Source organism: Ovis canadensis, chromosome 15 (genome assembly GCF_042477335.2).
Source record: "Ovis canadensis isolate MfBH-ARS-UI-01 breed Bighorn chromosome 15, ARS-UI_OviCan_v2, whole genome shotgun sequence".
In the NCBI taxonomy this organism is placed as follows: domain Eukaryota; kingdom Metazoa; phylum Chordata; class Mammalia; order Artiodactyla; family Bovidae; genus Ovis; species Ovis canadensis.
The window spans coordinates 68,917,943-68,931,124 of record NC_091259.1 but is presented as its reverse complement, the minus strand read 5'-3'; the positions used below and the strand labels follow the sequence as shown (position 1 = coordinate 68,931,124).

Sequence of the window (13,182 nt, the reverse complement as noted above, 5' to 3'; positions counted from 1 at the left end):
TGAATTGCAGGTGGATTCTTTACTAGCTGAGCTACCAAGGAAGCCCTTATTTTGTGCATTAAATCCCTAGTACTTATTTATCTTATAACTGGAAGTTTGTACCTCTCCTCACTCCTCACTTCTGGTAACTGCGAGTCTGATCTTTTATTCTATGAGTTGTTTGTTTTTGAAGTTTAGTTTACTACAACAGTATGTTAGTTCCAGATGCATGATATAGTGATTTGATATTTCTATACATTACAAAATGATCACCACAATAAGTCTAGTTACCATCCGTCACTATACAAAGATATCATATTATTATTGATCACATTCCTCACACTGTGCATTTCATTCCCATAACTTATTTTGTAATTGGAAATTTGTATCTGTTACTCTCCCTCACTTACTTCACTCATCCTCCCCAACTCTCCCCTCTGGCAGTCACCTATTCTCTGTATCTATGACTCTGTTTATGCTTTGTTATGCTTCTTCGGGCTTTCCTGGTGGCTCAGATGGTAAAGAATCCACCTGTAATGAGGGAGACCTGGGTTCAATCCCTGGGTTGAGAAGATCCTCTAGAGGAGGGCATGGCAACCCATTCCAGTGTTCTTGCCTAGAGAATCCCCATGGATAGAGGAGCCTGGCTGGCTACAGTCCATGGGGTCAAGACTAGTTAGGCATGACTGAACAAATAAGCACATGTATACACACACACACACACACACACACACACACACACGCTTGTTCACTGGTTTTGTTTTATAGATAACACGTATTAGTGAAAATATGTGATATTTGTCTTTCTCTGTCTAAATTGTTTCACTTAGCATAATACCATCAAGGTTCATCCATGTTGTCACAAATGACAGCATTTCCTTCTTTTTTATGGCTGAGTAATATTCCATTACATATATATATATATATATATATATATATATATGTATGTATGTATAAATATATATGCCAGGAAAAACATAACATTGTGTTAGAAGTCAGGAGAGTGGATATAGCTGAAGAATGTTAGGGACTGAAAGAGGCCATGTGTTGCTGTTTCCTTTCTTGACCTGGTTGTTTAGTTAAACAGGTATTCACTATGTGCAAATCAATTGAATGTACACTTATGATATTTGTATTCTTCTGTATGTGTATTGTATTTATAATTACAATGCTGTACACCTGAAGTTAATGTAATATTGTAAGTCAACTATGCTTCAATTTCTAAAAGTTTGCTTTAGTAAAATGAGATTTGCCTTGAGTCCTCAAGATTTCCTTCCTGGTTCTGTGATTCCAAGTCTAAATAGAATGTTAATCATCAAGATTTAAGAGAGGCAAAATTAAACTAATCACATGGTATCTGTTAGTGTTTGCCTCAGAATCCCACCATCAGGATTTCAGAAATGTCAAGAATCAAACTGAAAATACATGGTATATTATTTTTACAGTAGTGCTATAGAAAGTACCATAAACTTGGTGGCTTAAAATAGCAGAATTTTTTTTTCTCACAGTTCTGGAGGCTAAAAGTCTGAAATCAAGCTGTTTGGCAAACTTGTACTCCATCTAAATCCTCTAGGGAAAGATCCTCCCTTTGTCTCTTCCATCTTCAAATAGTTCCAGACATTTCTTGATTTGTGGCAGCTTAACTCCAATCTCTGCCTTCATTTGTACATGGCTATCTCCTTCCACGTCTGAATCTTCACATGACATTGAATTCTGTGTGTGTCCATGTTCAAATTTCTCTCTTCTGATAAAGACACGAGTCGTTTTAGATTAGCACCCATACCAATGACCTAATATTAATTTGATTACATCTGCCACAGTTACAGGTACCAAGGGTTAGGACTTCAACATACTTTCATACTTTTTGCAAGAGGCATAATTCAGTCTATAACACATAGCATGGTAGTTATCAGTTTATTCCCTCACAGTGCCAAATCCACAATTCATTTCCTGGCACCTGCCTTGGGCAGCTTCACAGCAGAGTATTACCAGTGGGCACCTTCTTGTGAATGGTTTCCTTGAGCATATTCCTTGTGAGTGGCTTTTTAGTGAGGTGTTAGCAATTAGGTACCTCCCTGTAGATGGCTTCCTCTGGTGCTCCAAAGGCATATTAACAGTGAATCCGGCTGTGCACTGCCTCAGCGACTACTTCAACATCTAGTGAGTTACACTGTGCCCTCAGTGTGGTCTGGATCTCAGCCTTGGGTCAGGTATCTTCCTTGGGCATTCTGTCTAAGGCCTAGGAGTACTGGGCTCGCTCTCTCTGCTATTCATATATTCTTTAGTGTTCTCTTGAACTTCTCAGCTTTCATCACTTCATGGCAAATAGAAGTGGAAAAAGTGGAACAGTGACAGATTTTATTTTCTTGGGCTCCAAAATCACTGCAAACAGTGACTGCAGCTGTGAAATTCAAAGACGCTTGCTCCTTGGAAGAAAAGCTATGAGAAACCTAGATAGTGTACTAAAAAGCAGAGACATCACTTTGCTGACAAAGGTCCATATAGTCAAAGCTATGGTTTTTCCAGTAGTCATGTACAAATGTGAGAGTTTGACAATAAAGAAGGCTGAGTGCCGAAGAATTGATACCTTTGAATTGTGATGCTGGAGAAGACTCTTGAGAGTCCCTTGGATTGCCAAAAGATCAAACCAATCAATCCTAAAGGAAACCGACCCTGAATATGCATTGAAAGGAGTGATGTTGAAGCTGAAGCTCCAATACTTTGGCCACCTGACGTGAAGAGCTAACTTGTTGGAGAAGGCCCTAATGCTGGGAAAGACTGACGGCAGGAGAAGGGGACGGCAGAGGATGAGATGCTTAGATAGCATCACCAACTTAGGAGACATGAATTTGAACAAACTCTGGGAGATAGTGTAGGACAGGGGAGCCTGACATGCTGCAGTCCATGGAGTCTCAAAGAGTCAGAGTGGACTTAGTGACTGAACAAGACAAATTTCCTGTCACTCTAGTCCTTTGTCCCTAATAGCTTATATTAGATGTTCCTGGTCAAAATACTATGTGCTTTCTGTCTCTGTGTTGGACCCTGACTAATAAACATAGTACCTTTTTCTCTCTCTAGTGTTCTAGAAATTGAGCTGTTATTCTGTAGCAACTTGCATCACTTTAGCAGTGATGCAAGTGTTTTATAGAATTTTATAGAATTTTGAAGTGTTTTATAGAATTTAAGTTGAAAAATTACCATAATAACATTGCCCTGACTGCTTATTTGTTGTTGGCACACTAGGTAAAATCTCAACCACATTCTCTAATTCAGCCAAGACTATAGTTTTGTTCATAAGCAGGAATTTTGACATAGTCATCAAATGTCAAAGCATTTTAGTAATTACTACCTTTAACTTCATTCTCAGATGCATCCCACCTGTCTCCTTATCTTGTTTCTGACTGCATTACTCACTCAGAATGAAGTTCTAGGTTATTAGAAAGGAAGTCACAGAAAGACCAAAGCTTGTATGTCTTTGTTAAAAAAAAATGTGGAATTTTGGGACTTTACCAAAATATCCCTCCAGCTTCTTGGTCTGTACATGCATATGAGGACCTTATTCTGATGTGTATCTGAATAGAGCTCACTCCTATTGCTTAGGAACATAGTTCTGTCTCTTATAAGTATTGCCCTTCCCACCAACAGACGAAAAAGTAAGACCAAGGTTTAAATGTGTGCTTTTCTGTCTCATATTTCAGGTACTGAAAACATCCACTTCTACTCTGCTGTCCTTTTTACCCATCCTTTTCTTGCAACTTACAGTTTTTTGACTTTTCACAACACTTCTATTGATAGCTAGTAAATAATGCATACTTTTGTATTTGAAACAAATTATTTTAAAGGGAATTTTGATTCTAAAATTTTTAATGTGCCATTCACAAACATAATTGCTTATTTTTTTAAATTACAGTTATTCTAGATTCATAGAGCAAAACTGTTTATTAATGAGGCATTTCATTCTTTTAGAGTTTTAGAAATTTTGATTAGATCTAAATTTAGTCATATCTAAAACTATGTCCATCTAGTTAATCTAAAATGGAGGATAATTTGATAATTATCTGCAGCTGGATCATAAATGGAACTCTTGCCATTCATTAAGACAGAATTACTGCATTAGGATATTAATAACTAATCTTGGCTCCAGCACTTCTTTGCAGTGTGGCCTTAGGCAAGTCATTTAACCTTTCCAAGCTTCAGAGTATTTGTCTGCAAAATACAGCTATTAATACTAGTATTTTGAGTATTTGGCACAGATTCTGGCCTATTGATAGATACTGGCATATCAATTCTGGCTAGATGATCATTTGTAACTATTAGTGACAGTAATAATGAACAAATTTAAATACAGTATTGCATTTTGTTATGTTGTACTTCCCTGGATAATTTTTTCTTTTCATTATTTTTAAAGTTAACCATCCCTCTATTCATTTGCAAAAAGATAAATTACTTTTTTATACAAGTCACCAGTTTCAGCTAAATTAAAGATTTCAACTTAAACGTGGAACCATAAAACATTTAGAAGAAAGCATGCATTAAAATATCTAACCCAGAGTAGTGGGGAATAGGCATCTTTATGTACATGCAAAAAAGGATGGAATCCATAAAGGAAAAGACTAATAGCTTTGAGTACATAAAAATTTTAAAACCTTCTAAATCTAAAATGCGTTAGCAAAAATTAACAGGGAAATAAGACAAATAAGGAAAAATCTTCACAAAATAAATATTAGAGAATCAGATAATACATTTAATATGTAATAAACTTAAAGCTCAACATTCAGAAAACTGAGATCATGGCATCTGGTCCCATCACTTCATGGGAAATAGATGGGAAACAATGGAAACAGTGTCAGACTTTATTTTTTGGGGTCCAAAATCACTGCAGATGGTGACTGCAGCCATGACATTAAAAGATGCTTACTCCTTGGAAGGAAAGTTATGACCAACCTAGACAGCATATTCAAAAGCAGAGAGATTACTTTGCCAACAAAGGTCCATCTAGTCAAGGCTATGGTTTTTCCAGTAGTCACGTATGGATGTGAGAGTTGTACTGTGAAGAAAGCTGAGCGCCGAAGAATTGATATTTATGAACTGTGGTGTTGGAGAAGACTCTTGAGAGTCCTTTGGACTGCAAGGAGATCCAACCAGTCCATTCTAAAGGAGATCAGTCCTGGGTGTTCTTTGGAAGGACTGATGTTAAAGCTGAAACTCCAGTACTTTGGCCACCTCATGCGAAGAGTTGACTCATTGTAAAAGACTGATGCTGGGAGGGATTGGGGGCAGGAGGAAAAAGGGATGACAGAGGATGAGATGGCTGGATGGCATCACCGACTCGATGGACATGAGTTTGAGTGAACTTTGGGAGTTGGTGATGGACAGGGAGGCCTGGCGTGCTGCGATTCATGGGGTTGCAAAGAGTTGGACACGACTGAGTGACTGAACTGAACTGAACTGAACTGAAACTTGATATAGCACTCTTCAGTCTCTAAGTTATGACTGACACTTTGTGACCCCAATGGATTGCAGCACAACAGGCTTCTCTGTCCTTCACTGTCTCCAAGAGTTTGCCCAAATTCATGTCCATTGAATTAGAGATGCCATCTAACCATCTCATCCTCTGTCGTTCCCTTCTATTGCCCTCAGTCTTTCCCAGAATTGGAGTCTTTTCCCATGAGCTGGCTGTTCATAACAGGTGGCTGAACTTCAGCTTCAGCATCAGTCCTTTCAATGTATATTTAGGGTTGGTTTCCTTTAGGATTGATTGGTTTGATCTCCTTGTAGTCCAAGGAGCTCTTGAGTCTTCTCTGGCACCATTATTTGAAAGCATCAATTTTTTGATGCTCAGCCTTCTTTCAGGTCCAACTCTCACATCTGTACACTGCTACTGGAAAAACAGTAGCCTTCACTCTATGGGCCTTTACAGGCAAAGTGATGTCTCTGCTTTTTAATATGATGTCTAGGTTTGTCATAGCTTTCCTTCTAAGAACCAGAATCTTTTAATCTCATGGCTGTAGTTACTGTCTGCAGTGATTTTGGAGCCCAAGAAAACAAAACCTGTCACTATTTCCTCTTTTTCCACTTCTATTTGCCATGAGGTGATATTACGATAGGAAACGGTAAGTACTTCAGTAGAAAAATAAGCAAAGGACATGAAAAGTAAGTATATGACAAAAGAAAAATTAAAAGAGTCAAGCCAAATAAAGGAGATCAGTTTCACTAGGAATTAAATAAATCTAAGCAATGAGATAGTATTTTTTCCCTATTAATTAATGAGATGTAAAGCTAGGAATAGCCAAAGTTGATAAAGATGTGGGAAGACAAGTACACTCATTCCTTTTTTTATATTTGGGTTTTTAAAAATTTTATTTTATTGGTATTATCTATTGCTGTGTAACAAATTACCCCCAAATATAGTAATTTAAAACAACAAAGATTTATTATCTCCCAGTTTCTGTGGGGTGATCTGGGAATTGTTTAATTGGGTAGTTCTAACTCAGAGTCTCTCTCATGAAGCTTAAGTCAAGGTGTCAATGGAGGTTGCAATCATTTAAGGGTTGACTAGGCTGGAAAATCTACCTCTTAGCACACTTACATTTGTCCAGAGGCTTCAGTTCCTTGGCACGTGGGCTTCTCTGTAGTGCTGTTCAAGCATTAGCTAGTGATCCAAAAGAGGAAGAGAGCAAAATGGAAGCTGTGCTGTTTGTCATCATCTAATCTCAGACATAACATAACACCACTTCTGCCATCTTCTTTGGTCACATAGCCTTATTCTGATACAATGTGGGAGGGGACTACACAAGGGTCTGAATATTAGGAGGCAGGGAACATGGGGAGCCATGTAGGAGGCTAGTACATTATTTCTAAGGAACTATTTGGCAATATTTATCAAAATCTGTAAAAGAATACATGTTCTTTGGACTTAGTAATTCCACTTACAGCTACTTAACCCAAGGAATCAATCAGGAGAAGGGGATGACAGAGGACAAGATGGTTGGATGGCCTCACGGACTCAATGGACATGAATCTGAGCAATCTCCAGGAGATGGTGAAGGACAGGGAAGCCTGGTGTGCTGCAGTCCATGGGGTTGCAGAGTTGAACACAGCTGAGTTACTGAACAACAACAAGAACAACAACTACTATGTTAGTTAGACACATCATGGCTCTACCTTTTGGGCCCTTCTTTACCCATTTCATTGGATATATAAATTTTCCCGTGTTCCAGATACATCTTCTTTCCAATTAGAGGGAAATATATCTCAGAAGTAAGCTTACATAAAATGTTTTTACCTCTATTAGAGGATGCAACTACCATCATGATACAAGGGGTTGAAACATATGTAATATCATGTCCCACTACTCATGTTTCTCTCTTATTGATAATATTGTGCTCTTTGTTGCTGAATTTTGGCTTTGGTGCTTTACTATAGGAAAGATGTAAAATAATGTATTTCCCTTTTTCTGTCATATTTACTTCAGTTGAATTGTCTTGGACATTTCTAAGACAGTAAGAACTGACACAAGACCAAATAATATAATGAAATAAATATGACACAGCTTCAAGATAAAATGAGAATCCTATTGTTTTTTTAGATAAAAAAGGGGACTACACAAGGGTCTGAATATTAAGAGGCAGGGAACATGGGGGGCCATGTGGGAGACCAGTACATTATTTCTAAGGAACTATTTGGCAATATTTATCAAAATCTGTAAAAGAATACATGTTCTTTGAATTTAGTAATTCCACTTACAGCAAACAGAGTTTGTACAACTCCGTACAAATGGAGTTTGTAATGTTTTTGTGTTAGCTTAGTGATTCAAAGAACTTTCCAGGTAGCACTAGTGGTAAAAGAAGCTACCTGCAAGTGCAGGAGACCTAAGTGAATCCAATTCAATCTCTGGGTCTGGAAGATCCCCTGGAGAAGTACATGGCAACCCACTTCAGTATTCTTGCCTGGAGAATGCTATGGTCAAAGGAGCCTTGGCAGGCTATGGTCCATGGGGTCGCAAAGAGTTGGACATGACTGAAGTGATTTAGCGCAATGATTCAAACATTTTTTTCAAGATTATCTGATTAGTATACACCAGCCTTTTAAAATGTATTTTGTAATAAAAGCACAAATGCACATGATAACAATTAATATTTGAAAAATATGCTAATGAGAAACAGTATCTTCCTCTCAAATGCATATTTAAAATTTTCAGTCATTTATTAATTCAATAAAAATTTCTATTTACTATATTTTTAATTCATATTGTTTTTACCTTTCTTCCTGACTTTTTCTGAAAACCTCCCTCTTTTTTAATCTGCTTATTCTTGAGATATACTCTGTATTTCTATTTTTAATTGAATCTCTTACATTAAAAATAGCTTTATTGGAATATAATTAACATACCACAGAATTGAAGTGTACCGTTCAATATTTTTCAGTATATACATAGGGTTTTGGTTTCATTACCACAACCTAATTTAGAGCATTCATATTTAGTTATAGATTTTGTAACAAAGTTCAAAGTTATTTAATATTGCTTTTTTTAGAATAATATAAGGGCCTTAGTACTCTTTAATTATCAAATGAATGCTTCCTCATATTTTTTGTTAAAACTTGAGTTCCATAGTTTAAAAAAGAAGTTTATATAATACTTTAGGCAGCATATCTAAGCTTTATGAAGTAGTAAACAAGCTGGAGGAACAAGTTGCTTTTTTCCTCCCTATTTTGGCTTCCTTGTCTTTATAATGGGAACAGTAGTCACACCTTTCAAAGGGTTGTTTCAAGGATTAAAATGTAAATATGTTATTATGTGAGAAATTACTTTGATATACTGGTAGACTTCAAGTATATGCCTTGACAGGCTGTCCTTGAGTTCATGGAACAGAAGATATGCAGATTACAGTTTATTTAATCCATTTAAAACACCAAGTACAATGTATGGAAAAAGAGATGGGATAGGTTAATATGCATCAAGTACAGGTGGGTTGAAGGGCCACATTACCTGAATCTCTGATATAGACGCATCCTCTCAGTGTGGCATCACCCTTCCCTGCTGTTGATGCGGTTACCAGGACCAGAGTTGAAATTGGGCCCAACAGATGAAATGTAGGTGAGACACTGACACACACTTGATCTGGGAGACAGCTGGTGGCAGATACACTTGGTCAATAGCTGTGCTCCCCAGGTGGCCTATGGGCAGCTGTGGATTTTATCCAGCAGAGGATCCAAAATGAGAGTCAGCAATGGGTGGTCATTTAAAGATCTCACGATTGTGTGTCTCATGCTTAATTTACATCTAGTCTATAGTAAATATATGTTGTTTTGCTTGTTATTTAGTAAATCTGTCTATTTTGTCTTTCTACCCTTTTCTATCTATGTTCATGCTGCTGCTAAGCTGCTAAGTCGCTTCAGTCGTGTCCGACTGTGTGACCCAGTGGACAGCAGCCCACCAGGCTCCCACATCCCTGGGATTCTCCAGGCAAGAACACTGGAGTGGGTTGCCATTTCCTTCTCCAATGCATGAAAGTGAAAAGTGAAAGTGAAGTCACTCAGTCGTGTCCGACTGTTCCCTATCCCATGGACTGCAGCCTACCAGGCTACTCTGTCCATGGGATTTTCCAGGCAAGAGTACTCAAGTGGGGTGCCACTGCCTTCTCCAATCTATGTTCATAGACATGCTCTAATTATGTTCTGTCTGACACTTCTCAGGTTATTAACTTACTATCTTTGGTTCTTGTGGCTAATGAAGCCCATCCATCCTATTTGTTTTGTTGTTATCCAGAGCAGAATTGAATACTCCCCCCAAACAGAGCAACTGCAAATTACATGTACACAATACATTTACCTTTTATGTAGAAATAACTCAGTAAATGTTAGCCATTATTGTCAATATATAGGATGGCTTTAGTATTTAGCAACTGAGTTAAACTTGATCAAATCAAACAACAAATTAGAAATCTTTGTATGAAAGTTATTTGTCTTGATTTTGATCTGAAATCAACAATAAAGTACAAAACTTATTAACCAGATTTTTTTCCTATTAATCTAATTTATCCTCCCATCATTCCAGTCGTATAGATTTTTGGCTGTTGCTTACAAGGCTGGTAGTACTGTTTTGTTTTTTCCCTTCCCTACAGGCTTATCCTCAGTTTGTTCTGACCTACCTAGAGGAGCTAAATGTGCAAGTAGATGTGACCCAGACAGAGTATCACCTTCACCACGGTGCCTGGACCACAGCTCATCAGGAGCATGGCAGCAGCTTAGCAGAAGAGGTCAGTGTAGTGAGCCAGAGGCAAGACAGAGCTAGATCTCTGAAAGATATTTTGAAAAGAGGAAAAATGTTTGGGTTGTTTTCAGGAGGAAAGAATGATTTCACAAATTAGTGTTTTTGATATTTAAAATCATATCCAGTACATAAACATCTACTTATATACTTATATTTATGTAAACATCTATGTGTATATTTATATAAGCATTCTTTTTGTTAAATAAATGGTGACACACTATCTTTTCTTAGGACTGCCTTTTGTTCTGGCCACATACCAAAGGTTTATGTGCTGGATGAAGAAGGCTGAAGGAACCATGAAATGTGCACTGTTAAATTTTTTGGCATATATAGCTTAGACATTTCTACTCAGTGAAAATTAGCTACATAATTCCTATATTTCATTTATTAGGCTCTGCAAAAAAGTGCCAGTATTCCTGATTTAAAGCAGCTGCCAGAGCCTTCAGACACCCACTTAATGCCAGAAGGTTCTCTTGGGGAGACAGGGCAGCTGACAGTGGCCCTGGTGAAGAAACTGGAAGAGAAACATCCTAAGGCTTCTGCTCAGAGGTAGGGCACTGACAGAATGGAGCTTTATTGCTCAATGACATTCGATGTTTTCCTTCAGTTTCATGTAAGATTTGATTTCTTGAAGATTATTGAAATATCTCAAAAGCCCTTTGGCTTTAAGCACATTGTTTTCAGGTCACATTTGATAAAGAGAGGTGACATTTATGTGTATTTCATTGAAGACTGATATATGATATTGTCTATTAATATAAGTATACTTAAAAGGGTTACTGTCCTGGGATCTCATGGAAATATTCTGAAATAACATAATTAGTATAAGGCAGTACAGAGCATATATACTCAATTGTGAAAATATCAAAAGGTCTTAAAGAAGGGCACACTCATAGACAATCCTTTCTGTGTTCCACAAGAAGAATATTGGGTTAGACCTAGGGCTAAGTGCATGACAGATGGTCTTAAGTAGTGATAATTTAACAAATTGATATAATTCCATCACTAGAATAAAACTAACATCTATTATTTTGCTAACTGATTGAAAATCATCCTTGATTGGAAAATGGATACTATTTCTTCGGTCTTCTTCATTTAATTGGAAAACTAAGGTTTATTATTATTATTTTTCTAGGGCTTGGTGTTGTCAAGCACAAAATGACTTTGTAAACTGTAATTTCAATAGACACTTGTTTGAAATTAACTATTGATTGAAGTACTCTTAAAGGAGTAATATAGTTCTTATACTCAGTGAAGTTCAAGATAATACCTAAGTTTAAATATTCTAATGGTATATAGAAATGTCAATTGCATGAAAAAAGATTTTAATTTCTTTTTTACAAAGTTTTTTCATCTTTATTGGGACATAGTTGGCACATATTAATAACACCGTGTAAGTTTAAAGTGTGCAATGTAACTTTATTTCAATTAAAAGCTATCTTATATTCTTAAAATTATGTATTCCTGCCTCAGTGTTCAATAGGAGGGAAATATTTTTTTCTTGCTAAAAATTGCCCCTTCAATATATTGTCTCTCTAAAGTATTTATCCCTCAAATCCTTTGATTTTGTGGTTTCAAGTAAGATAGGGCACAAACAAAATAACAAGCTTAGTATCTTACTGTTTTATAGTATGGGGGTGTCCTGAATCTATATGAAAGCCTGTGTTCCAGGACCTCCTCCTCCAGTGTTTGCTTTCCAGTTGTACATAAAGTTCTCAACTCTCTTATGCTCCCCAACACAATCACAAGGCTTCAGCTGCACATCCAGGCCACTTTCTATCTGGGTCACCAGGATATAAGTCCGTTAGGAATAGTCTTTGAAATTTTCATGTAAAACACCGGAGAGCTGAGGAATTAAAATACTGTTCTATGAGGTCGTCGTTGGTCATCTCTGTAGGTTCACTCAGCAGCCATTTTTACTCTACTCTTGAGATAGTGCTGGGGTTTGTCATTATCCTGGGTTCTATTCAAGGAGGCACAGTTTCCTCCTGCCCTCAGATTTCCAAAACCTATATGGGGTTTTTGTGTTTGTCTCATGCTGGTCCTTATTGGTCACTGTGCAGGAACCAAAGTGCTAATTCACCTACTTCCCGATAGTTTCCCCAACCTGGATTTTTTTTTTTTTTGAGGGCTTGGGGCTTTGGGTAGTTTGGGGATTTTTCTAATGTTTTCTGTTGTATCTTCCTTGAAGCAGTGTAGTCTGATTATGAAACTTAGGAGAAAATAATACAATACTGTATTAGGTAATGTGAGACAAATAAACAATGAAGCTGTTAAACACAGTTAATTTACCACAGTACTTGTTTGAGTTGTTAGAATGAAATGAGATGACTTTAAACTTCAGGAATATAGTCAATACTCAATAGGTAGAGTTGTGAAAATGTTCTGAAAACAAATAGGGGTAGAAAAGAATTTTTAATGAAATTTGTATTTAGATGTGTGATTTTTTAGTCAATAGAAATCAACTGGTAAATATATTTTGGATCTTATTTAATAAGAAATTTCCTAGGGCCGTTTTCTTAGAGAGGGTTCCTCAGGGTTTGTGTCTCAGGATACAGCGACTTTCCCAGCCTTCTTTTTCTTCTTTTATTTTTTTTTAAAGCCACAGGATTTATGTGTATTCTTTTCTCCACCCCCACAATTTACCACAATAGGTATAATTTCTGTTTCTCTCCTCTTTCTGTTCCTTAACAAAGTTATCTTGAATAAACAGTTAGTACTTAGAGCAATTACTTTCCTCCTATTTTGGAAGGAGTTGTTGGGCAAAATTAGAACATGGTATTGAACTTGGCCTATTGACTGCTTTGAATCTTAGGTTGTCTTGGTTAGGTTTGCATATTTTCCAAATATAAGAGAATCAGTACATTATATTATCACAGCTTTAAAAAAGGCATAACGTTGTTTTGCTCTTATTAATGTTGATCTTATGA

At 36.9% G+C, this 13,182-nt stretch overlaps 1 protein-coding gene across 2 annotated transcripts in view; it reads left to right on the top strand.

Annotated features, from left to right (window-relative positions):
* Positions 1-13,182, top strand: part of DCDC1 (doublecortin domain containing 1) — a 482,101-nt gene that overhangs the window by 284,479 nt on the left and 184,440 nt on the right. For both annotated transcript variants that reach the window (XM_069554647.1, XM_069554648.1), the window contains 2 exons: positions 10,104-10,238; positions 10,644-10,801. In XM_069554647.1, coding sequence (XP_069410748.1) covers positions 10,104-10,238; positions 10,644-10,801 — 293 coding nt within the window. The remainder of the gene's footprint in view (positions 1-10,103; positions 10,239-10,643; positions 10,802-13,182) is intronic.